General features: G+C 37.9%; 3 protein-coding genes across 5 annotated transcripts; 2 read left to right on the forward strand and 1 right to left on the reverse strand.

Moving 5' to 3' along the window:
- Window positions 1-5,317: 5,317 nt before the first annotated feature.
- On the forward strand, window positions 5,318-10,167 carry LOC103452572 (oligopeptide transporter 7). The gene is made up of 7 exons (XM_008392077.4): window positions 5,318-5,565; window positions 5,649-6,145; window positions 6,307-6,404; window positions 7,749-8,318; window positions 8,496-8,751; window positions 8,991-9,173; window positions 9,375-10,167. The coding sequence occupies exons 1-7, from the start codon at window positions 5,502-5,504 to the stop codon at window positions 9,978-9,980; spliced, it is 2,274 nt and encodes a 757-aa protein (XP_008390299.1). The 5' UTR covers window positions 5,318-5,501; the 3' UTR covers window positions 9,981-10,167.
- Window positions 10,168-18,189: 8,022 nt separating this feature from the next.
- LOC103452571 (putative N(6)-adenosine-methyltransferase MT-A70-like) lies at window positions 18,190-23,288 on the forward strand. Of its 3 annotated transcripts, none has more exons than XM_008392075.4 (7): window positions 18,190-19,538; window positions 20,628-20,762; window positions 21,043-21,126; window positions 21,223-21,578; window positions 21,702-21,918; window positions 22,146-22,225; window positions 22,767-23,288. In XM_008392075.4, exons 1-7 carry the CDS (start codon window positions 18,288-18,290, stop codon window positions 23,011-23,013), a joined length of 2,370 nt encoding a protein of 789 aa, XP_008390297.1. In that variant the 5' UTR covers window positions 18,190-18,287; the 3' UTR covers window positions 23,014-23,288. The 3 variants fall into 3 exon arrangements, with proteins under 3 accessions (XP_008390297.1, XP_008390298.1, XP_028948674.1); XM_008392076.4 differs by having other exon boundaries at window positions 20,628-20,726; XM_029092841.2 differs by lacking the exon at window positions 22,767-23,288 and adding an exon at window positions 22,574-22,701.
- Window positions 23,289-24,098: 810 nt separating this feature from the next.
- On the reverse strand, window positions 24,099-25,301 carry LOC103452570 (early nodulin-like protein 8). Its single transcript, XM_008392073.4, has 2 exons — window positions 24,959-25,301; window positions 24,099-24,734 (listed from the first exon to the last, which is right to left on the reverse strand). Exons 1-2 carry the CDS (start codon window positions 25,149-25,151, stop codon window positions 24,331-24,333), a joined length of 597 nt encoding a protein of 198 aa, XP_008390295.1. The 5' UTR covers window positions 25,152-25,301; the 3' UTR covers window positions 24,099-24,330.
- Window positions 25,302-26,994: the final 1,693 nt, after the last annotated feature.

A 26,994-nucleotide genomic window follows, 5' to 3' on the forward strand; every position in this document is an offset into this window, starting at 1 on the left:
ACTGAGACTCATCCTTCATTCTCCTTCCTTGCACAGTGGTACTACCATTGTTTATGATGGTTTTCTGACGAGTGCACCACGATCTCGTCTATGGTAAGCCTTGGGGACATCAACCTTCTCTTACTTTTGAATTTCTGATGCGTTACTGAGCCTACATGCACGAATGGGCTAAGTTTGAATGCAGAAATGGCACGGAGAAATTCCCCAGATTCTGGCGAGGGAACCCGGGACTTGCAGGCCATTTTCCGGCCAACTCCAGTGGTGACAGGCCATGAGATAGGTATGGTTCTATTTCTTGCTTCACGGGCTTTATTTTGGTATATTATATGTGACTTTTAGTTGAGATTTGAGCTTTATCAGAGCTCAGGAAATTCCGGCCTTTTTCTTCTTTAGGGTCCGATGACCCGCAAGTGTTACAGGCTAGACCCGGCCCGAGGCAGCCCAGCCTTAACTAAACCAGCCCAATCCTTTGGGCCTTATAATTAAACCCAATCCAAAACTAAGCCCAAGCCCTAAACCTAATAACAGGCCTAAACCTCTTGAACCCTAAAACCGGGTCCAAGTCCATAACCTATTATCTTAAGCCCAACCCACCTAAACTTAACCCAAGCCCAAATCAATATTGGGCCAACCTATTTGACCCAAATGAACCAGGCCAACCCACTAACCGTTGACCCAACCGGACGTTAACCCGGTAACCCTTGACTTTCTAGTCAACGTTGACCATTGACAATTGACTTTTATGGTTTCATCCAAGACCCCTCCTAGACTAATTTCGACATCCCAATTCCAAATCCGCACTCTGTTTTCTCAAATTCGATCGTTTTAATAGAGTTTTACTAAATGGCCTTTATTTGTGTGTTTAGGTGCATCTGTGGAGGTGATCCCGTTCACGCTAGTTCAAGCTGCTCTCAGGCGATAAAATATTAGTGAGTGGACCTCTTCTTAACTTACTTGTTTTTATAAAATATTAACCTATCATGCATTCCATATTTCATGATTTGAATATGATTTATAATATGCTTTATGGACTTTTATAATTATGGTTTACGAAATAGTTTGATTTATTGAAATTACGTTTTATTAAAGGTATTGTACTATTGGATTTGCATATATGGATTTCTATGGTTTTCGAATACGATTTATATTATAGTTTTACGAACATGAATTATTTTATGGATTTCATGAATACGATTTATCTTGGATTTATGAAATGAGACTTTGAGCTAGTGAGCTCCGATGTTTGATACAAGATTTTGAGATATGTTTTTGGTACTTACTTAGTGGGTTATCATACGGTACATCCACACAACACGGGTATGTTGATGTTTATGGCCATAGGACACATATGATGAAGGAGTGAGATATGATATATTATATACCCCCAGCTTCAATGCCGAAAGCAGTGTCAGACAGCTTCACTAGCCATGGCTAGTGTCAGTGTGGATGTATGATATTTTATACAGCTTCACATTCGGGTGATTGACAGGTACTGCCTTTGGGCAAATATGATACCCCTAGTTGAGTACAGCACAAATGTTTTTCATGGCATGCTAAGGTTTTTATAAAACCTACCCTGTAGTATTATATGTGTTTTCAAAACATGGGGTTATTATGTTAAAAAATAAAATGGTTTTCTTATTATTTGTACTATTATTATAAACTCTGGTACACTCACATTTTCTATTTTATACCCCCTCAGGAGTTAGAATCGAGGCATTCGATCCCGACTTCAAGGTCAGCTTAGGTATCCTCGAATCTTCTCAATGTAGGTATCATTCCTTTATTCGTATCTTTTCCTAGTAATTCCTTCATATTATTCTAGTTAAGTTGTATGATTTGAACACGTTCCTGCTTTGGCATAATCATTCTAATTACTTATTCTTTATTTGCATTCCTGTTTAAAATTACTTCATCACCTTTGGGTGTCTGCCAACACGTGCCTACCCTGGTATGTAGGGATATCGGAGTTGGGGCGTGTCAGCTGAGCCTCTGACTTCCACTTGGCGTAGCTATGGCGGGTTCTTGGTGGTGGAGGTGGTCCTACTTTGGTTGGATTTTCTTCTTCTTTTTCCTTCTAGAAGAATCTGAAGCTCAATCGAAGGTGGCTATGGGATTCGAAATCAGAGTCGATGTCATGGGGTTTGATTCTCTCTTTAATTGGGGAGGGGAGTTCAGAATCAAAAAACGGAGGAATTGGAATTGGAATTTTCTTGGAGGGGGATTTGGAGCATTTTGAGAGAGAGAGGGGAGGAAAGAGAGAGAGAAAGGAGGATGATGAAAACGAGAAGCGGCTCCGTCATTGATGGGTGGACGGGGATGGTGGGGGGAGATATTGGGGCACGTGGGATCTGGGTTTGGGGTGGTTCTAGTTTTGGGTTGGGGGAAGATGGGAGCGGGGAAGAAGGGTGAGGGGGATAAGGGGTAGGTGCCACATGTAAAAAAAATTAAAAATTTTATTTTTTTAGTTTTTAATATTTTATTAATTTTTTAATAGAGAGTAGGCCCCGTCTCATGCCACATCACTATTTAACAGAAGAATTGACAGACAAACTAACGGAATGCATGAAATTGTAAAAAATTCGTAGATGAGGTATGACATTGAATTTTTTTAAAGATGGGGTATGAAATTGTAACTGATCCAATAATTGATGTAGTTTTATGTAATTTATCCTAAAAAAACTCCAAGATCCCCTTCCTTTAGATCATCTCCAACTCTTGGGTCAAAACCTTAAATTTTTAGCCTAGAAAATTTAGGTTTTAACCCAGAAATAATATTTTTGCTCTAATTCTTCTGGATTAAAATTTTAGCCTCAGATTATTAAAGAATGAATTTAGGCTTTTTTTTTTCTTAAAGTAATTTTTTAAAAGAATAAAATTATGTAGACTATCCTAATTTAATTTTATGAGCATTTTAACCTAAAAATATTTGGGAATTTTAACGAAAATCTCTCGGTACTGTTCACTTTAACGAAAAACCACATTGTTACACTAAAAAGTCAATCTTGGTACTATTCACTTTACTCTTTATTTTGTCCTTATCGTTAAAACTCAAAGTTTTCAAGCTATTTTCATTAGTTTTCCTAAAATATTTAGATTTGGACAAATGTTCCAAAATCACTATCCGACACCATGAAACTTGTGAAACACTATGAAAAAATATGAAACACATAAAAGAATTTCTTTTTAATTACTTTAGCCATTGGATTTAAATTTAGACCCCTAGATATTTTTTTTACCATCGGATTTCATCAAATTAGATCTTAACCGTTGAATTCAATGAATTTATAAATATAAAACTAAAAAAAATATACATATATGATGTGCCAGCCCACTAATCCTGGACTGGAGGGAATCATTAGCTAAATTTGGCCCATAAATGGGTTTTGAGTTTTAACTCATATTTGCCCCAAGTGTTGGAGCAAGTTGGGGTAAGTTGTGAACCTAAAATTTAAGTTTTACTCCAAGGGTTAGAGTAGGTCTTAGTGGGGCACAACATTTCTTCCAAGAAACAGGAAAATAGGCCTGAGAATTTATACTCCCTGTCCAAATAAAATTGCGAGCCCAGTTGCGAACTTGTAATAAAACAGTCTTAGACCAAGCATAAATAGAAAAATTATGAGATAACATGCTAACAACTGCCAAATTAATACATAGAAAGAGAATGACCATGCCACTCAGATATACAATTATGAATCTTGTCTGCCAAAACTTGGAAATAAGCATTTTTAGGTCGTCCAACAAAAACTGGAACCCCAAGATAAATAAAAGGAAGCCTTCCATTAGGAATTCTCAACCAATTAGAGACTGACGTTGAACATCTTACTTACCCAGATAAACATGAGACTTTGCTTTATTCACCAATATCCAGAATTCAAGCCATACTCTTTAAAGAAAAGTTGTTAGTTGTACCAAACTAGCCTTGTTCACTTTAGAGAAAATCATGATATCATTCTCAAAAAAAAATATGAGAGGAGATGCTCGAGAGGAAGAAATAGGTTTGACCTTTCCAGTTCAAATAAATAAATGCACTAGACCTTGGTTGAATCTAAAGCTTGAATTCAACCAAAATAGTTATTTTCAAAAGTTTAACTAAACAAGTTTTTGAATTTTTGAGAATTAAAAAAGTATTATTCTTTAGAGATGTCCTTAAAAAAGGATCTAAGAACAATCAAATCAGTTTTTTAATAGGATACCAAACGAGTCTTTAGCATTTGGACGATATAAAATGTCAAACATTTGATTTTATGTACAATTGAAAAAATACAAATAAGATTATCATATATTGACTCATAATAGTGTTGCTATTTTAAGTCAAGTATGTAAATAACACAAATAAAATGAGATAAAACATGTGTAGTCATTGATTTCACACATAAAATAACTTACTCTAATACAATGAAAAAATTAATAACATGAAGAGTTGTTTAACTAGTTATAAACTCATCCAAAAAATCGTTTTCAAGAAAAAGAGTCGAGGAAGAGATTATGATATACAAGAAAGGTATTTTATTCGGGCTAGCACCCGCACGCAGTGACTTTACGTGGACGAATGTGTATCGTGAATTCCATATGCAAATCTACAGAGATTCAAGAATAATATTTGAATGGAGACCAGAATGTGTACTTTAGACACTCAACGGAAAAATCAGTTGGCCTTGGGTTGGACTGGAAGGTAGGTGCCACACTGCTTCCTACTGTTATGGTAGGCTATAATGGACCCCTCAAAACTCTTCTCGTTTGCCATCTTCTTTTGTCCTGCAGTACATGATCACCACCACAACATGGGCCAATAGCTTTCACAATTCCGGATGTTAGGCTTATGGAAAAACACATAATACTTCCTACCAATGTTTCAATGGCCAACTTGTGTGAATAATATTGAATAACACTTCCAATATCATTCCCGGCAAGGAAAAAAAAGTCTTTTATTCCTTTCTAACGTGATATATAATTTGAATAAATAATTTAGAAATAAATTTTAGATGTTGGAAAAAGTGAATTGTTCCGATTATAGCGTTTATTGTACAATGAATTTTATTTAAAAATAAATTTTAATGTTGAAAAAAATAAGTTGTTCCTATTATAGGGTTTATTATCTAGTGAATTTTTTGCATAGTTCAGTACAGTTTCACAAAGTATTAAACAAAAAAATTAGTAAAAAATTACTGATCTGATATTGAATTCGAACAATTTGTAAATTATAGAATTCAAATTGGTTGAATTTACTGATATGTATGTTCCAACGCTGATCATGAACCCTAAAACAAAAACATATATCGAGACATAAAAAAGCGCACCACGTGGGGGAGCAGCTGCAACAACTCACATATTTACCTACTAGTTAATTTAGCCAATTTAACTAATTACCTCCTATCCTCTCTTAATATTCTCAGTCCTCTGATATGTCATATCATTCAATTCCTCACGACCTTACAAAACAATGCCACCTATTTATATCAAAAAATCCATATGATAAATTTTAGGAAAATAAACACAGAATGACAGAAAGTAGCAGAGAATCCATGGAAGAAGCATCCTCTCATGAAATCACCTCCCCTCTCAGTAAGCCCCCTTCTTTTATTTTCCATTTTTCTCTTTGTTTCTTTTCCTAATTTTACTTTTTTTTTTTAATGGAATACTTGCAGTTCCTAAGGAAGAGAAAAAACATGAAGGCTTCCATGGCCAATCATCATCTTCCGGATCAACAGAAGAAGAAAACTCACCTGTGAAACAAGTAGCCCTAACTGTGCCGACCACAGACGATCCCTCCCTTCCCGTCCTGACGTTCCGAATGTGGGTCCTAGGCACTCTCTCCTGCGTCCTCCTCTCCTTCCTCAACCAATTTTTCTGGTACAGAACCGAGCCTCTCTCCATTACCGCAATCTCCGCCCAGATTGCGGTGGTGCCTCTGGGGCAGCTTATGGCTTCCAAAATCACCAACCGTGTCTTCTTCAAAGGGTCCCGCTGGGAATTTACCCTAAACCCTGGCCCTTTCAACGTCAAGGAACATGTTCTAATTACCATCTTCGCCAACTCCGGCGCTGGCACCGTCTACGCGATCCATATTGTTACCGTGGTTAAAGTTTTTTACAAGAGGCACATCACCTTCTTCGTGTCCTTGCTTGTTATCCTAACAACTCAGGTAGCTAGGTCAAAACTTATTTTATCAACCAGCGGTTAAATTCTGAAGCTTTTTGATTCATCGGTTTTAGTTAATTAATTGATTTATTTGTTGAAGATGATTTGTTTTGATATTTTGTTGATTAGGGTTTGATGGGCTTTGAATTATTGAATGGTTGGTAGGTATTAGGGTTTGGTTGGGCTGGGATTTTTAGAAGATACTTGGTTGAACCAGCTGCTATGTGGTGGCCAGCAAACCTGGTTCAAGTTTCACTGTTCAGGTACGTACACTTTTTTTACCATTACTATATAATTTTACTGCATTAAGGTGTGGTTAAATTTGTCATCTCATTTTTTTCCCTCTATATCTTTGGTTTCTTTTTTCTCTATATTTTTGGGTTACGAATAATCCATGTATTCCGGTGTTTTTTGGGTGGCTATCGATCTTATTAGTTTTGATCGGTTGGTACATCGATCGGTTTGGAGGGTTTAGAAGAAGGGTAGGTGATTGCAGTCAAGCGGTGTCGTTTTCAGTATAGCCGCCCATCCATGACACAAAAGTTTACAATGCTATATATAAGGAAGCAACATAGATATTAGTTGTTTGCATTGTTTTGGCACATTTTTTAACATCTGTTTCATTTCTATATATAAATATTTTAGAAATGTGATGGGTAATCGCTTGTCATTGTTAGCTAGCTATTGATATAAGCTTTGTGTGAAAGTAGTTTTGCGTTTTAATGGTGTGTATTTCTTTCAGAAATTATTTTAAATATTTTTTCAATATTCACTTATATTTTTATTAAGAATTGATTTTACAAGCACTTTCTTCAAAAATATGTTCAATTATTTTAAAAATAATTGAAAAAACACCCATATTAGAGTTTTGAAAAATTTATATTCATCAGTGGTCGACACCCAACCACCGTACGCACATAAATATTAAAAAAAACTAAAATATTATCGATGAACCTCGCGCTGTACATCAGGGATGATTTCTAATCACAAATTCAGAATGACGGGTTGGGCTGTCCAACACACAAAAGAAATACACAATTGCATTTTGTTTGTTTACATATAAAACCAAAACAAGTCTTTATCATATTTTTTTTATACAAGTCAAAATCACTTAAAAGATTCTTCATTAATTGAGCTAAGGCGAATCATAGCTCTAGAACAGGTCTTGGGTTCGACTTTGCATACAACGAGTTCTATATTAAATTATTATAACTGGATCATTGTGTGTGTTTTAGTCCAAATATTTCATACATTAGTAAATATATCATTTCACTAAAAAAATTAACAAATTTAAACTATTTTAATAATAAAAAACGTAAAATATGATAAGTTATATTATGTAGCATTAAGTGGTATAAAAATGTATGATTGAGTTTGAAAATAGAAGATCTAATAGTTGTGGGATCAAACCTAAAACTATAACATTCATACTACTGAGTGCTACGAAGTATTAAAACCACACCCTTTTGAGTTAGCAAGTTACAATACTTTCATTTGTTCATGCATCATCTCACTTTAAATCTCATTACTAAAGCAAAATAATAACATGCCACGTCCCATTCCACATATTATTGGATAACTAACGTTTGAGAGAACTCATATCACAGGGCCCTCCATGAGAAAGAAGCAAGGCCCAAGGGTGGGTTGACACGTACCCAGTTCTTCCTAATTTCCTTCATGTGTAGCTTTGCCTACTATGTTTTCCCAGGCTACCTCTTTCAGATGCTAACTTCCCTCTCATGGATATGTTGGATTTTCCCCAACAATGTCTTGGCCCAACAACTCGGTTCAGGTCTTTATGGGCTTGGAATTGGCGCTGTTGGGCTTGACTGGTCGACCATCTCCTCCTACCTTGGAAGCCCACTTGCAAGCCCATGGTTTGCCACAGCCAACGTGGCAGCTGGTTTCTTCTTTGTCATGTACATATTGACTCCCATTTGCTACTGGTTTAATATCTACAAAGCCAAAACCTTCCCCATTTTCTCAGACACATTGTTCACATCGGATGGTCAAGAATACAACATAACAGCCATCATTGACTCAAATTTTCACCTTGATTCTGAAGCATACGATCGGGAAGGTCCACTTTATCTCAGCACGTTTTTCGCCGTAACATACGGTGTTGGCTTTGCTGCGCTTACCGCCACAGTTGTACATGTTGCTTTATTTCATGGAAGGTAACTAGTCACATTTCATATCACAATGCGTTTCAAATAGGCATCGGTTTTTATAATTTTGTGTTTATCTTTTTTAGCACATAATTAGTCACGTGATGAGACAGATAAACACATAATATACAATCAATGATAGGTATGTAGGTTTTTAAGCTCATTCTTTGGCTATATGGTATGTAGGGAAATATGGGAGCAAAGCAAAGCAAGTTTCAAGGAGAAGAAAATGGACATACACACAAGGTTGATGCAGAGGTACAACCAAGTGCCTGAGTGGTGGTTTGTGATCATACTTTTGGTCAACATTGCAGTCACTATATTTTCATGCCAATATTATATTGAGCAGCTCCAGTTGCCTTGGTGGGGTGTTTTACTAGCTTGTGCTATTGCCATTGTCTTCACCCTCCCCATTGGTATCATTACTGCCATCACAAATCAGGTACTTTTTTCGACACCTCAACTTATTCTAGCTAATATTTTCACTTAAACCTCCTTCAAAATCAAGAAATATATAACCGCTACAACGTCCTTATGATAACACGCCAACTCCCTTCCAATGGTACTTGAACCCCCACGAGTAGTGCTCCAATTAACCTTGCTAATATTTTCGTATTCAAATTTTAGCTATTTTGGTTTCTTCATTCACCTTTCAATGTATATCTCCATTTCTAATGACAGACTCCAGGCTTAAACATCATCACTGAGTATATAATTGGGTACATCTACCCAGGATACCCAGTAGCCAATATGTGCTTCAAGGTGTATGGCTACATAAGTATGACACAAGCCATCACATTTTTGCAAGACTTCAAGCTTGGTCACTACATGAAAATCCCTCCCAGAACTATGTTTATGGCCCAGGTACACTTCCTATTCCTAATTTACGAGAGATAAACTAGACATATATTTTCATCTTTCTACATCTCTCATCATGTGATTAGGAAACATTCTTGTGACGAAAGATATAAACATGTGGGTATCTATACCTCGGTGAACCCAAAAGTCTCCCATAATTTACTCTTATTGCCTTTTTTACTAATATCGATGTTGATCACCTCTTAGGTTGTGGGAACCCTAATAGCTGCCATTGTATACTTGAGCACAGCTTGGTGGCTAATGGAAACAATCCCGGACATATGTGAGGACACGTCATCAGTATGGACTTGCCCTAGTGACAAAGTATTTTATGATGCCTCGGTCATATGGGGCCTGATTGGTCCTAGAAGAATATTTGGTGACTTAGGCATATATGAGGCGATCAACTGGTTTTTCCTAGTTGGGGCAATTGCCCCCATTTTTGTATGGCTGGCTGCCAAGGCTTTCCCACAACAAGAGTGGATTAGGCTCATCAACATGCCGGTCCTGATTGGTGCGACGGGATATATGCCGCCAGCTACGGCAGTGAACTACACTTCTTGGATTATTTTAGGGTTTCTATCTGGTTTTGTGGTGTATAGATATAGACCAGAGTGGTGGAGGCGCCATAATTATGTACTCTCTGGGGCACTTGATGCAGGACTTGCCTTCATGGGGGTACTTTTGTATTTTAGCTTGGGGTTGGAGGACATTAGTCTTAGCTGGTGGGGGAATGACCTTGATGGTTGTCCTTTGGCTACTTGCCCTACAGCCAAGGGAGTGGTTGTTGAGGGTTGCCCTATTTACACGTAGAAGAAAGAAATTATAAGTTGTATATAATCCCTTTGTATTTTATTGTTGAAGAATTGCACTAGATGCGAAATTGATGATAAAATTCCAATTGATTGTTTGTATTCTTGATTTGTAATCGAGAAACAAATGGGATTCATTGTAATTTGCCCATGTATCGTTGATGCTTGAATTAATTGTTATTTGGCAACCTCACTAGGGTTCAACAAAATGTTATAAAGTTAATACTACAAGATGGAAAAATGTTACCCAATTACCAGTCTAATGTAACCTATCAATGAATACCATGTTAATTGAAACATTCCTTGGAATCCTATTGGAATTTATCTTATATGAATAGAGTTCCTGAGAGTCGTGGTCTAACCTTTTTTGAATCTCTAATGCAGTTGATCAGCATTTACAACGATCAAGTGATGATCCTAAAAAAGATGTACGCGACTGACACGCGAGAATCTTTCTTTTGAATATTAATGAGGGATTATTGATGAAGGAATAGGTTTTCTGCGTATTCATAAAAGAATGGCTTAAATGTCAAAATGGTCCTTGTGCTATATATAGCCATATGGCCAATTTAGCCCCATGTTTTTTATTTGGCTAATTTAGTCATCGTGTTTGTCTCTGTTAGCCAATTAAGGACATTTCATTCAATCTCTTTTAAAAAATTCATAAGAAAAATCGTATGAGATATAATTACCCTCTCTCTTTATAGAAAAATGCAAATCAATGAGAAATAACACATACAAGATATAAAACTTTCAATCTGAAAAAATGATTAAGGTTGTGAATAGAAAATAGAGGGGGTAATGTTAGGGAGGAGGTCGGGGAGTTGGGAGGAGAATAATTTTACTTTCAATTGTTAATTTTAATTCATTTTTAAATATTTTAAATTAAATAAATTATAATTTTATAAATAAGTTTATAATAACTTAATAAATTATTTTACATAAATTAGATGGAAATGTCCTTACTTGGATAACGGAGATAAACGCAAGGACCAAATTGGCCAAATTGAAAACACATGGACTAAATTGACCCAATGACTAAAACACAGGGAACATTTTAACATTTAAGCCTAAAAGAATTGTCAAATATTAGGGAGTAACTAGATAATTTTGATGGCGTAATGTTAGATAGACCAAAATTTTAAATCAAATTTACAAACCAAATAATGTGTCACTGATAAACACTATTTTAAAAGTCCCCACCTAGCGCCGCTAAGGCCCTGCCTAAGTGCTAAACGGCTGGTCACCGCCCCGATTAATGCATAGACGTTTGAAAATTAAGAAAATGTGCCTAGACCTACTGAGGCGCCCACCTAGACCGCATAGGCACCCACCTAGCCCTCCAAGACATTCCCAGACATCCACTAGGTTGCAACTCACTTGGACATAAAATAGATAACTTTCTTTTTGTATTTTATTTTTTTCAATAACTTGTAAGAGACTTGTTGAATACTTAAATGAACACACATTATATGCTTGTTTCCCATGTTTTCATTATGTTACAATAGCTCATAACATATATGTCATTCTATTTTGTAGTTTATGATGAAATTATATATATATTTTAAGTATAAATAGACACTTATTTACACGAAATATAATAGATTTAATTAAATCCGCCTAGATCCTGCCTAGCCGCCTAGGTGCTAGGCCCCAGTCAGCCGTCTGACTAGCGCCTAGCATCTTTTAGAACCTTGCCGATAAAAATTAAACACATTAATCAACAGTTAAGTAATTCTCTAATTATTAACAACCACAATATTTGATTTACAAATTTGTTCTACCTAGCATTACCCATCTTAATTATTACAAGTATGACAACCATAAGGGCAATTCAACCCAAGGGCAAGTTGGCCTTCTGAACCGGTTCTTCTCTTTGTTCAGCAATATTTTTGGGACTAAATTCGATAAAATAGGAACAATATAGTTGTGGCCTATATTGAGCTGTTTGGTTATTCAATATTTTGGCATCATCGACGTTTTTATTCGAATTTAATAAATTGATATAGTTTGATAAAAGAAAAACAATACGTATCATAAAGTATTGTGATAATGGTACGTAACATAAAATCTTCTAATTTTTCCCACTACATAACATATAAGAGGCGAAATTATCGATGCTGTTGCATGGTAGTCATAACTAATTTCTCTTACATAACTATGAAATTAGACTATCTTTAGATAAGCTATAACAAATTATCTATAATAATTAATCGACAAATATAGTGATACTAACAGAGTCACGCATGGAATCATGACCCTCGACCACGATTGCTTGATACTGTAGGCTGATGAATAAACCATTGGATGATGAGGCCTGTACATCCATGTAGAGTAAGGTATCATCGGATCAGGAGAAAGAGGATTATAATCACCCGATGCCGGCGGAGGAATAGGCCAATCACTCTCGGGCGGGGAGTAGACTTGGGCAGGTCCCGAGTAGTTCATGGTACACGAGTCCGGCTGCTGCACGCAAATTTGTGATATTGGTGGCGAGGATGGTGGTGGTGATGTATATGTTTCGTCAGTAGACAAGGATTGAGAGGTACCTAGAAAATTCACCAACAGTAGTACGACCAACTTAAGAGTATAGATTGCTTGGCTGAGTTTTCGAGCCATAGTATATGTGAAAGTGAAATCTAAGGCTTAGGCAAAGACAAGGGAGAAAGAGATACCTATATATAAGAATGTTTTAAACTTAGCTAGGGTTCTTGTCATGTATTTATACGTTTATATTAACAAAAATTTTGCCCTTTGTGAAATTTTCCGATGGCAAAAGATACTCTGTGTTATAAGAAAAAGGTTAAATCAGGAAGCATATTTTGTACGTAGCTAAACCAAACTTGCCACCCAAATCAACGGTGCTGTGTTAGGACGACTAAACCTTTCTTTCTTACCTATTATATATTACATATGTACTCTAAAACAATAATTTCCTAAAGAGCAGTGTAGATTATCCTTTTTGGAGCAAAAATTTAACGATATTCCAGAGTATCTCACAACTCTTGGTGGTTTAACTTTAACTGTTAAATTTTTTTTTTCTTATTTTTAAACAAAGAGGTAACGGTCAAATACCTCAAAGTATTTTTAAAAATGTGTGATATCCACACAACTCTTTTTACTTCTCACACACTTTTTTAATTTTCGGCTGTCAAATCAGATAAATTAAAGGAAGGTAAAATGATAAAATTAACAATGAGTGTGTGAGAAGTAAAAAGAGGTGTGTGGATAGCACACCCCTTCTTAAAATCAATTATTTTGAGTGCCAATATCTTCTTCTTCTTTTTTTGTCGATCAAATTTTTATTTTTTTTGTTGATATTGTCAAAACAATATTATCTTTCAAGTTCAAGCATATGAAAAGCATCTTTAGTCTAGAATAAGTCCTTACTACGTTCTAACAATAAGAATTTGTTTTTTCCTTTAAAATGAGGACAACTGGTGGCAAGTCATAGTTATCTACCCCTTTCAGAGGCCGAGAAGACTCACAAATGCATTTTTAGTCTCCTCCTGACCATAGTCAAGTAGACTCACCAGCTCCGGAACCTCCTGTTTTTTGTATTTTGGGAGCCGGAATTTGTCTCCTTACCACTGAGCCACTTGTTGTGGTTGTAACAAAAAGAATTTATGATAAATTGTCATTTGACCCCTTGATCTACCATCCTAGTTGAAATTGACCCCCTTAACTATTTTTTTGGTAAATTGAACCCCTAATTTTTTTTTTAAATTAGTCATCAGACCCCATGCCGTTAGATTTCGTCCAATTTGTCATTAACGTGTCAGCATGTCAATAACATGCACCAATAAAATCACGCCATGTGGTAATAAAATAAAATAAACTTGTAAAATGAAAAAACAAATATAAAAGTATACTTTTTTATGAAAATAAAAGAAAAACTTCAAAGAAAATTTAAAAAAAAAAACCACCATCCAGCAACCTCACTCCTCCACACGACTACAACCCAATCCCACCTTCATCGACAACCCGTATCCTCAAACCTCCATCCCGAAAGCCCATGCTCAATTTTGACCCAATACCCATTCTTCCCCTCCCACAACCGCAGCCACAAACAACCCGCACAAGCCCCGACCCAACCAGACCCAACTTTCGATTGTTCGAAACCTCTACCTCCTTCTTTCATTCGGTTTGTGTGCATATGCAAGTCATGGAGTGATTTGATGAACACCTGGAGCTTTATTACGAAACAACTGAGTGAGCAATGATGTAACAAAACAACTAAGTGAGCAATCAGCATATAATAGAGTTTTGTATTGAACAACATCAATTAGAAAATTCTGATCACAACCCAATTCATGATTTAGCATATAGATATGAATTATTGGCATGTAAGAGAGAGAGTTGGTGAGACGTGCATCAATTGATCAGCATGTGCACACCAAAACATTAAGGAACCAACAAAAAAATCCAAGACCAAAATTTTTTTTGCAAATTCTAATCAAAACCCAATTCCCGAGTGGTCGAGACAAATGACGCTCTCAGCTCCTTCACCACCGCTGAGGCGGCTTCTTCGTCATGGAACAAGGAGTAGCTCTCAATTCTAATCAAAAACTGAGAAAAATAGTCGAAAAATATAATCTGCAGAAACAAAAAGTAATCACCATGGAAGAAGAGGTGAAATGGAATAGGAACTTACCGGAAAGAGGGTGGCAGAACTCAGTGAAACCTTGATTTTTGAGAAAGAAGATAAGGGAGAGAACGGCAACCCCGAAACGTGCAGTCCGGGTTCGAATGTGAGTGAACAGACAGAGAGCTAGGTTTTCTATTCCAACTATGAAATTACACACAAGTCCTCCCTAATGGGTGTTAATAGGTTTCGAGGGTTAACCCAAAATGATCTGTTATTTAACTGGTGACTAATGGGTTGACCCGTAACAACCCAACCCGTTAAGCATCCACCCAAATATTAGTTTTAACGGGTCAGGTCGGGTCGGGTCGGGTTAACAGATCGGGTTCAAAATGCTAGCCCTACTCACACGGTCACAAATCCCCATTCCTGCATGGATGATTCAAATGAACTCCTCGATCTTGGGTGCGTGAGAGAGAGATGAAGAAAAATAAGAGGGGGTGGTGGTTATGGAGGAATCCGGATCTTAAAGATCCGTGAATTATATTTGTTCATCGTACATCATGCGATCAGAAATTATTTTAAATATTTTTATTTAAAATTACATACAAACAGTATCTAACAAAAACTGATCGCATAACGTACGACGAACGAATGGATATGATTTACAGATCTTCAAGATCCTCACCAAAAAAAATCGAAGAGGATCCTGTTGGGTTATGGAGATCATGGCTGGTGGGGGGTAGGCTTTCTTTTGTTCAGTTTTATTTGGTTTTCTAAATTTTTTTAGTTTTCTTTTCTAAATACAAACTTGCTAATATATTAGAATAGATATGAAAAGACTGAATATGGATGTAACCAGACAATAAGGATTAATTGACTAATTTAAGAAAGTTTAGAAAATTAATTTACCAAAAAATAAATTAGGGAGTCAATTTTAAGTAGGGTCATGATTCAAAGAGTCAAATAGCAGTTCACTCAAGAATTTAAGCCTTGAATAAATTTGAATTCATATTTTTTTTATACAAATAAACCTATCTCTTGTATAACGGAAAAAACGGTGCACTCGGAGTCTTACCTACATAAGACTCATTTGCCTATGGGACTAAGGTCATCTCTAACCGAAGGATGGCCAGATGGTTCGTTTTAGCCCTCTGACCTTCCAATAAATTAATATTTTAATGAACATTGCAATGCCATATTTCTTACCACCTCCAATCGAAGGATGGCCAGAGAGCTCATTTTAGCCCTCTAGTGCTCTAAGAAATTAATATTTTAATGAACAGTGCAGTGCCATATTTCTTACCATCTCTAATCGAATGCCAAATGACCATAAGGCTCATTTTAGCCCTATTACAAAAAACTGTCTCCAACTGAGGGTCAAAGGGCCATAAGGCCAAACATAATTTATTATTTAAATTTAAAAACTACAACAACTTAAATTTGAAAACTACAACTTAAATTTAAAAACTACATTAACTTAAATTTAAAAATTGCAACAACTTAAATTTAATATCCATAATCAACATCATCTTCATCATCCACTATTGTAGGAGTATAGTCAGAGGTAAACAATTGTCGCCAGGTCATAATCTTTTTTTTTCCTATCAAAATAGGCCTTACTCATTGGAGTGTAATTCGAAGTGTTCATTTCCATATTCTTATCATCCATCTCTTCTTGTATTTGTTTGGCGCATTCTTCATGCGTACGGTGTAACATCCCATCTTGCCCAGGGGAGTGGATCATATAAGTCTTATATGTATATTCTCATCTCTACCTAGCACAAGGTCTTTTGGGAACTCACTGGTTTCAGGTTTCGTAGGAACTCCGAAGTTAAGCGACTTTGCGCGAGAGCAATCCCAAGATGGGTGATCCACTGTGAAGTTCTCGTGTGAGTTCCCAGAAACAAAACCATTAGGGTGTGGTGAGGGCCCAAAGCAGACAATATTGTGCTACGGTGGAGTCAAGCCCGAGATGTGACAATTTGGTATCAAAGCCAATCCCCGGCCGGAAGTGTGTCGATGAGGACGTCGGGCCTCTAAAGGGGGTGGATTGTAACATCCCACATCGCCTAGGAGAGTGGATCATGTAAGCCTTATATGTATATTCTCAACTTTACCTAGCACGAGGCTTTTTGGGAACTCACTAGTTTCAGGTTCCGTAGGAACTCCAAAGTTAAGCAAGTTCGCGCGAGAGCAATCCCAAGATGGGTGATCCACTGGAAGTTCTCGTGTGAGTTCCCAGATACAAAACCGTGAGGGCGTGGTGGGGGCCCAAAGCGGACAATATCGTGTTACGGTGGAGTCGAGCCTAGGATGTAGTGGGGGCCTGGGCCGGGATGTGACATACGGTTCATTTCTTCCATGGCAATGGCATTTTGCTCCGCCGTTAATCGTAATGAGGCCGCCACTTCCTGTTGAGCGGCGTAATCATCATTTGGCTTGCCCTTTTCCTTCAACCTTCAGGCCTTGTTTCGTCTCATAGCCCTAAGTATGGAACCTTCACCTGAAGACGGATTTTCTACCCTTGTTTGTTGAATGGTAGGAGATCCATCTTCATCCATATTTACAGTTAAGGATGCAGTTTCGAACACCAGCATATGACATACTCTATGTTGAGGTGGATCTTCAAATAACACCCACCTTTACAAATTTTCCAACAACCGTGAAACTGAAAGGGTTTCGAGTTGCCCTCCTTATACCATTCCTCCACTTGGCGTACTTAGAAAATATAATTACAAAAATTAAAGGAAATTAATTTATGAAATTAAATGTAATTTAATTAAATATTTAAAATAAATTGTAAAAACACTTACTTCATCATAGTAATTAGTGCCGCTTTCATGTTTACTTGCCGTTGCTAACAGTGCTTGATGCCATTTGTTTAAACTTGGTTGAAAATGTTTCTTCCATCTTGAAGAACAACTCTCGTGGTTTCAGATATTCAGTGGAGTGGTGCCTTCGTAGAACTCTAAGTGTTTTTTGGACACATGAGTCCAAACACCTTCACTTGTTTGAGAACTCCTCTCACACTATCTTCCAACATCCATCTATAAGCCCTGCAAAGAGCTTCATCTTATTTTTGGGTCCAAGCCCTACCTTTCATTGCAGACGAGGCCATTTGAAAATTATTGAAAAAATTAAAGGAAATATTTTTGAAAGAGGTAAGAAAATATGAAAATTGAAATGGTGTAGGAATGGTTTAGGTATTTATAGGAAAAAATGAGAATTTTTTAAAATTTTTAAAAACAAATTTGGCCCAAAAAACCAAAAAAAAAAAAAAAAAAACCAAAACCAACAGTAACTGACATCAGCTAGCCGTTGAGGATTCAAAAATAGAGCCTAGCCCGAGACCGGCTGACTAGCTCATTTGGGCCGCCCGGTTGGCCCTTTGGCCCTTTTTTATCAAGTGGGGTCCACGAGCCTGGGCCTGGCCCTCGGTTGAAGACCGTTTTCGGGCTATTTTTGGCCATCTGGAACCTTCGGTTGGATATGACCTAACTGGGCTAACCGGGCCCGATGAGCAAAATTTGAAATCAAGGCCCCACCCTCAGCCCAGACAAATGAGCCCAATTAGGCCCCTCCCCGCCAATACAAGACCCTCAGCTATTCCCTGAGACTGGGGAATTGTTTTTGAGGTTTAGCTTCAGCAGCTTCACCTTCTTAAACCTCACTCAAGTCTCAGTCACTTACACAGAAAAAACTACAGCAGCAGCAGCACCAATGGAGACCCAATCGGAAGGCGGAGACGAAGCCACCATAGCCGGCATCAGAACCATGGCTCAACAGCTCGAAGCTCGAATGGAGTCTCAGCGCACCACCCAGCTCGAACTCCTCTCTTACCTCCAATCCCAAATCGTCCCCACCATCGTCCCCACCATTGATCTCTCTCTCAAGGTCCTCTCCGCCTTCAACGACCGACCTTTTACTCCAACGCCTCCTCTCCCAAATTCCAAACCAGACCCCAGAAACCCGGTCGAACCCGCTCTCCCTTCGACCCCAGAAGCCCAGCGCAGCCGCCTACCGTCTCCTGAGCCAAAACTCACAAACCCAATTGAGCAAAGCCCGAAGCTTTCTCCGAAACAGGCGAATTCGGAGACAACCCACCAACCCGAACTGGAGAATTTCAGCCCCATTGATGAGATGGGGAATCCATTGTCCCTGGTTCGGGCTATGGTGGCGGTTTGCTTGCTTGAAATTGTGCCCTTTTGTCGAATTGACTCGTCGGCGGTGTTGAGAAAGCTCGAGAGCGACCAAAAAGCGACTGCGGAGGAGAAGGCGGCGCTGCGCGAGATGGGAGGAGAGTCCGGGGCGATATTGGCGGTGGAGATGGCGCTGAGGTCAATGTTGGAGGAGAATGGTGGGGTTGAGTTGGAGGAGTTTGTGGTGGGTGGTAAGTCGGGGATTATGGTTTTGGGGATTGACCGGACTCGGCTGATGAAGGAATTGCCTGAAAGCAAGCAATTTCAGAGTCGAGATTCGAATTTGGGAGATGGGAATTTGAGTCAGAGTCAGCAGCAAGTGGTGACTAGCGGCCGTGGAGGTGATGGTAGTGGTGGAGGGGTGTTTGGGATGGGAGGGCCTAGTTCAAGGCCAATGCAAGACATGTGGATGAACCCTAATGATACTCACATGTCCGGTTTGCCACCTGTGTTCCCTGGGAGTGGACAACCGGGTTCATTTATGGGTCCAAGGGGTGCTCCTAGTCCTAGAGTTATGGGCATGATGGGAATGCCTAGAGGGATGGGTGGTGTTCCTCCAATGCATAGAGCTAATAGTATGGGGCCAAATGCAACAATGGATAGCCCCAATTCAGTGTCGTATAAGCCGCAGAGTGAAGAGGATGAACTGAAGGATGTTGAGGCATTGCTGAATAAGAAGACTTTTAGGGAGTTGCAGAAATCAAAAACTGGTGAGGAGATTTTGGACCTCATTCACCGGCCAACTGCGAAGGAGACTGCTGTAGCTGCCAAGGTTTGTCAATGCCATTATTTTTATTTGTATAGTCATCTTAACAAATTCATGGTTCTTTCTGTAAAAGACTACCCGATTAGCCTGGAAATCTGCTATATCTCAAAACTATTTCCTGTCTGTTAACGAAACAATAAGTAGGCTTAAGATTACAGACGGTCATGTGGTTTACCTTATGTGTCAAAGGTTTATGGGAAGTCCTTTTTTTGGTAATATCGCCCTTGTGAGCTATGTTATTTCACAATTTAGTAAAATCTCTAATTTTTGTCAATGTGTATTGTTAAAAAGACTGGAGATTTGAGTAAAATTGGTGATTGCCATAGACCACGAGTATATTGTTAAAAAAATTGAAGCATGTGGCTTACCTTCCACTTCATTTGATTCGCGACATATATTACCATCCACTTGGACCATTTGTGAGTAGTGATGTGGGTATGAAATGATCATAATGTTCCTGCACATGATGCTCGTGGATGCTTTATTACAAATTCATCGAAATAGGAGATTCAACTAAAATTGGTAAGAGGTGTAGACCACTGGAGTTAGTGTTAACGATTTTAGAAGAATTGAGACTTGCCTTTTCATATAGGATAAACCACGAGAAATTTTTTTTCTTGGGCGGTAATGCCACCATGCCCACCACAATGTGGTCGTACTAATCCAGCACTGTAACACATGGGGGTGATGGGTTTATACTTTAGGGTCATGTATCAGTAAATATATGTGTTATGACACAGGTTGATTGTTAACATTTGGTGGTGTTACATTCACACCAAAAGTTACCCCCCATAAACAGTGGACCATATGTGAGTTTAAGCCTAATAAGTATTAATGTGATTTTTTTTCATATTCCTTTTCAACTTGTTGATCAAGAGAACCAAAATAATGCTTTAATGAGGCGGCGACTTTTGGTGATTTGTCCAGAACATATTATTTTGTGTACAGTTTGTTCTGCATGTTACATCTGGGACTCAATTATTTCGTGGACTCATTGCTTGCACATTAGAAATGCTCAAGCTTTCAACTTCTGAATTTTATGGGGCTGGTTACACCAGCAGGAAAGTCTGAAGTCAGTTGTATTTTTTGTTTCAGTTCAAAACCAAAGGTGGTTCACAATTGAAGGAATACTGCTCATCCTTAACAAAGGAGGACTGCCGTCGTCAGTCTAATTCCGTACTTGCTTGTGAGAAGGTCGGTACCCAAAAATTCCTGCTGGCAAGTGTAATGGTACTAAATGAATGAACTCTGTTTTAATTTTGACTTGCAGCATCCCCTTTTGGAGGATTAAGATTACAGACGGTCATGTGGTTTATCCTGTTTCAGAAATGGAAATTTATCTGTATTCGCTACTTTCCTATTCACTTAGTTATTTTTATGTGAACTTATTCAAAGTTTTTTTTGGTGATTGTATTTCGAATTTTTATCCTGAAATTACTGCAAATAACTTCGATCTTAGTACTTAAACTATTTAGGTTTTCGCTTGTCATTTTATTCACTCTTTTATCAGGTTCATTTTAGGCGAATAATCGCTCTACATACTGATGTCAATTTAGGAGACTGTTCTTTTCTAGATACTTGTCGTCACATGAAGGTAAACGTTACCGCCATCCCATTACTTGAGTGATAAACTAAATTTATTCTAATGACTATTTTTCATGAAGTATTACACTTTTCTCTTCATTGTTAGACGTGCAAGTATGTCCACTATGAGCTTGATCCAACACCTGATGTCTCACACATGATGATGGGGCCTCGAGATCTCGGTCCCCCTAGACAATTAAGGCCTCAACGTGCTGAATACTGTTCTGAGGTAGAACTTGGTCAACCACAGTGGATTAACTGTGATATACGCAACTTTAGAATGGATATTCTAGGGCAATTTGGAGTGATAATGGCAGATCCACCATGGGACATTCATATGGAATTGCCCTATGGGACAATGGCTGACGATGAAATGCGCAATCTTAATGTTCCAGCATTGCAGACGGATGGTCTGATTTTCCTTTGGGTCACTGGACGTGCAATGGAGCTTGGGCGTGAATGGTATGTGTATACTTTGGCCATCGGTCAACTATATGTTTCCTGATACATATAATCAAAGATGCTTAATTGGATCTGCTTATTCTTTGGCTTTCGCCCACTGAAATACCACCCTCCTTCTTGCAGTTTAGAACTTTGGGGATACAAGCGAATTGAGGAGATAATTTGGGTAAAGACTAATCAACTCCAACGAATAATTAGAACAGGGCGGACTGGCCACTGGCTTAATCATAGCAAGGAGCATTGTCTTGTTGGAATAAAGGGGGAACCCTTAGTAAATAGAAATATTGATACTGATGTCATTGTTGCCGAGGTCAGAGAGACAAGCCGTAAGCCAGATGAGGTTAGGGGAATATACTTCGTCTAATTCTGCTGTGAAATTCCTATTCGAATATAGTTCTTCCTAATGCGCTTACAGGGTGAACAATACTATAATTTGTACTTTTTCCCTTACAATTTAAGAGGTGGTAATCTAGAAGTTGTTGCCTTCTTCTAGATAGTTTTATCATGATTATCGTCTTTATATTATCATTATTTGTTTAATTATTGTCTTTATATACACTCCTGCAGATGTATCCTTTGCTGGAGAGGGTAAGTCCAAGGACAAGAAAGCTAGAACTGTTTGCTCGCATGCACAATACTCATGCAGGGTATGATTTCTTGACTACCGGTTGTAATTGTTAAATGAAGTTCCTTCATTGTTGTTGATCACCAACGTAGTAAGTAGTGACTTTTTGCATGAATTGATAATGAGGGTAGTAGAGGATCCTGTGACAACCGGTGACAATCTGAATCTAGCATTGTCTTAGGTTTCGTAGGTTAAAAGTGATTTGATTTACAACTCGTATAGGCAAAGTCTGGTATCATGCTAATTAGGGTAGATAACCATTATAACTCTTTCGGGTAATTATAATGCGTTTACCATTGTTTATGCCCTCTTGTTGTCTGTGGGGCCTTTAGTTGAAGATCAAGCTTTCTAATCCTCCACTCGTTTGCAGACAGACATCCCATTTATGAGCATTTTTGCTTCCCATCTTGTCTGGGGACGGATAAGAATTACAGAGGGGCAAGATACTTTCTTACTTTTAGCCACGCGGGGTGGCTATTCACATGTGTCCCAAAGTGACATCCATTTTTTGGATTATGGTTTTATGTTTTTCTTTAATTTTGTTCCGAACTATCTTGTTTTAGGTGGATGTCACTAGGTAATCAACTGAGTGGTGTAAGATTGGTGGATGAAGGCCTGCGTGCAAGATTCAAAGCTGCTTATCCGGATGTGGAGGTGCAGCCCACTTCCCCACCCAGGCCCTCTGCTATGGAAGTCGACTCTAATGCTGCCCAAATGCGGAGTCCATTCTCAGAACCTGCAGTTCCGGAGGCACCCTATGCTGCTTCTGAAGTGAGGCCATCACCAGTGGATGTTGAAATGGCCGGTTGAGTATCCATTAGATCCATCACAATTACTCAACCAAAACACCGTTCCGTTGTTTGTACTGAGATGTCGAAAGGAAGTCCCGCCCGACCCTTGCTCGGATTATGATAGTAATGTAATGAGGTTGAGAGGGACTCCATGATCGTCGTCGATTTTGTCAGATGTGTTTACCTCTTTTTAGTATTAAGATTAGAAGAAAGAAAAAAAAAAAGGGTAGTAACGAGGCTTAGATAGTGTACTTCTGTGCCATATATAATCGAGCATGCAATGTTTTACAGTTACTATAGTTCTGAGCTTATGATGTTTGATCGTTATTTACTGCTGCTATTTCCTGGTAGTCGCGTGTGTGCATCCGGTGCATCCAAGGGCAATTATAATTTTGAAAGATTTTGGATCGGAATTTGAACTCTTTGATTCTGATCCGATGCATTTAAAAACTTGTATGATACGAGACAAGAACATATAAAGAGACATTAATAGATGTTTTTATATTATTAACACAAAATGTTACCATAACAAAGCATTCATGCAAATACAAGTCTTAAAATTCGTATGAGTGACATAAAATTATCTCATTTTCTGCACTTTATTTATTTTTTTATCGATGATATGCTGCATAATTTTGATTGGACCCACATAAGAATGTAAGATGGAGATAGACATTGTCACACCATTGTGGGTGAGAGATTTTTCAACGTGTTCTGAACACAGAAAGGTACTCTATACATTATTATGTGAGCAGAGAAAAGTTTTTTTTTTGTTTTTTTTTTTTTAATGTCCCTCTACTTTTCACTTGTATGTTAACATATTGCGTATCTGTTCTATTTCAAACATACTGAAAAACCTCTCGTGGTCGTAGGCGGGCAACATGCTCATCCAGCTGGAAACTTAATAGTTGTATAAACAACTAGAACCGGTCACCACCATAATTAGCGGGCGGGGTTCTGTCGGCCTCTCCTTGTCCTTTGACATGGGGAGGAAACCAATGGTATCTTTCTCGATTACAAAAAAAGTAACACACTTTGTGACTTTCTCCTAAAAGATATCCTTTTACACACCTCTCAATCCAGAAAATTTGAAATATCGGATAATTAATACAATTATGTTTTTATTTCTCTATTCACGATTCTCCGAAAACTCGGAGTTTCCCCAAAAGAAACCAAAGAACAGTAATTCTGGTAATATGCTTTATTCTATTGAATTAACAAAAAGAATTACAAAACCACAACTTCCATAATATTGAACCAATATTAATGGTAAAAAGGAAAAAGAATCACTGTCCAAACGTGGGGAGAAAATTCAACTCATCAATGTTGAAGCTCTTCAAAGATTACCACCGTGTAATGCAAACACCCCAAATCCAACAACCGCTGCAGCGAAAACCGGAAACCTTGGCGACGCTGCAGAAGAATGCGGTGCAGAAGTTGGCGGAGCCGGGATGCTGCCGAAGACGGTGGGGTAAGAAGGAGCGGAAGCATCCAATGCACTGGGACCGGAGGAGGGAGAGTAAGCAGAGCCATTGCCCGACAGAAAAGAAATGTGCAGCTTCTGGTTCTGTTGGCAATGGCCCGGTTCGCCGCTGGTGAAGTAGAAATCCCCCAATGTGGTGAAATTGAAGAGAGAGTTACCGTCGTTCATGGACAAGATTGGATCTTTGAGGTTGCAGCTGCCGTAGGATTGTGCTGTCACTTGAATCACCGAGTCTTGGCTTGGTGGGTACAAGAACACTGCATATTGAGAACCAAAATGAGAAAGGCGATATTCTAAACTATGCTATTCGAACTTGGGACATTGTTCTGGCCCTCACATGAGAGAAACGAAACCATTTGGTCATCCCTTTGTTGTTTTAGTGATTTGTTCGACAATTTGATATTCTAAACCGCTATACATTATTGAGAAAGGCGATTTGAGGTGGGGTGCAATGAAACGGCCATACGAAGAAGAAACTTACAAAGAGAATCTCCAAGCTTGAATTGGTGGTATTTTGACCATTTGGTGTAGACTTGTGGTTTTGCAGAAGTTGGTATTCCCCAAGCATCTAGATCTCCTACTTTGTACTGGTAGCAGAGCACCTGGGACTGTATTAGCATGAGGAACTGCAGAGCCAAAAGGAACTGAAATCTTGGAGTTCTGAGATTGGCCATCTCTCTCTCTCTCTCTCTCTCTCTCTCTCCCCCCTAACTTGAGAGTCTTGAATTTAAGAGAGAATATTAAGAATTAGTCACAGGATGGAGGGCCAGTCCTATTGGCTATGAGGGTGTCTCTGCAGACAGAATTACCAAATGCCCCTTGGTTTGTGTGAGATTGGGCAAATTAAGATAATGGTTTACAACTTTTAAGATTGTCAAAAGACTCAATGTCAAACCAGCCAGCTGTCTCAAAAAGAGTAAAGCATCAAAAGAATATTCAAAAAAAGGGTATATTTACACATTTATTAATTTATTTTTTTCTGATTATCAAATTAGACAAAAAAATTATGGAAGACACGTAAGAGAAGGATTTAGGTGAGACAACCATTGCCACCGATGCATCTCCAGTCATTATTATGAAATTATTTGGAAAGTTTTTACAGAGATTTTATAGATGAATTTTGTTTTTTTTTAATTTAGATGTATGAGAAAAAATTTATTGATAATGAAAAAAAAATATTACAATAAGACATAAACCTAACTTCTCATAATACCAAAAAAAAAAAAAAGATTAAAAAAATAGGAGACATAAACCTTACATTTATAAAAACGAAAACAATAAAGATACAAGGGAAAAAGAGGGATATGAAACCTAACTCTTCTAAAGCTAAACCTAAAAGTGTAAATTTGCAAAATAGATCAAGCAACATCACAGGTTAAGAAAAGAAAATAAGACAATCAGACAAACATGTATGTCGAGATGCACATTAATTTGAGAAGCGGAAGCCAAGAAAGCCAGTATAGTTTGAAAACAAAGCACCACGAGCAGCCACCAGAGGGGAATCATGTCATACCAAAGTTGGAGAAGACAAGCCCATGTTAGCAAAATTGTTCGTGGCAACATTTCCCTCGCGATATATGTGAGAGACGTAGAAAGTCATTTCTGAATGCGGTCCAAACAAATAGACCATTGTGTACGAGAGGGCCAAGGAGGATCGAAATCAGTTGATTGGAGAGCAGAAATAACACTAGAAGAGTCACTTTCCAACCAAAGACAATGTCAACCCAACTGATATGCAAACTTCATACCAAAAATAATTGCTAATAATTTTGCAAAGAAAGAGCTGCGATGACCGATCCCTTGAATTTTTTTCAAAAAAGTCTTTCAAAAAAGGTTTGTTCTTGGTAAGTGGTAACATAAACAAGGCACCATCAGTTACAAGAGAAACTTGTATGGAATATTTGGTGATATCTCAAATTGATCACGCATTATCAAACGTTTTAAATTTCATATATAACGGTGTGTTATTACCTTAAGAGTTTGCTGACAGGGTGAAATTGGAAAACCAAAAAAGATATGGCCAATGATGTCAAATGGGCAAGTTGGGATGGTGATGCATGAATTCAACTCCAAATGGGATTGGAAATTTTCATTTGAATATTGATTGGGAGTATAAATTGAGTTTGTAATTGAATCATCGTCATCTAGGGAAGAAATGAAGGAACATGAGAACCTGTCACTTTTCCACATGCTTTGTCTTCTGGATTCGGTCATAGGAGGGCACTCACTAAACAGCTACTTGGTGGTTGTTTACGGTTTTATTAAATTATAGTCAAATCTATGATAGATAAATAAATAGAACATGCATATCAAAACTTTTTTATTGCCCAATAACAATTGATGATTAATTACATTCTCTATGTAGATGTTTAATTACGAAAAATGTTAAGTAAACTTTTTATTAACAACTTAAAAACAAAACTTCCCTCCACTTATATAATGAAACATAGTGTATCACTCGTTATTCCTGATACAATAAAAAATTTCTTGTGACATATAATCTATGAAGAGTTTCAC

This window comes from Malus domestica, chromosome 14, assembly GCF_042453785.1.
Source record: "Malus domestica chromosome 14, GDT2T_hap1".
In the NCBI taxonomy this organism is placed as follows: Eukaryota; Viridiplantae; Streptophyta; class Magnoliopsida; order Rosales; family Rosaceae; genus Malus; species Malus domestica.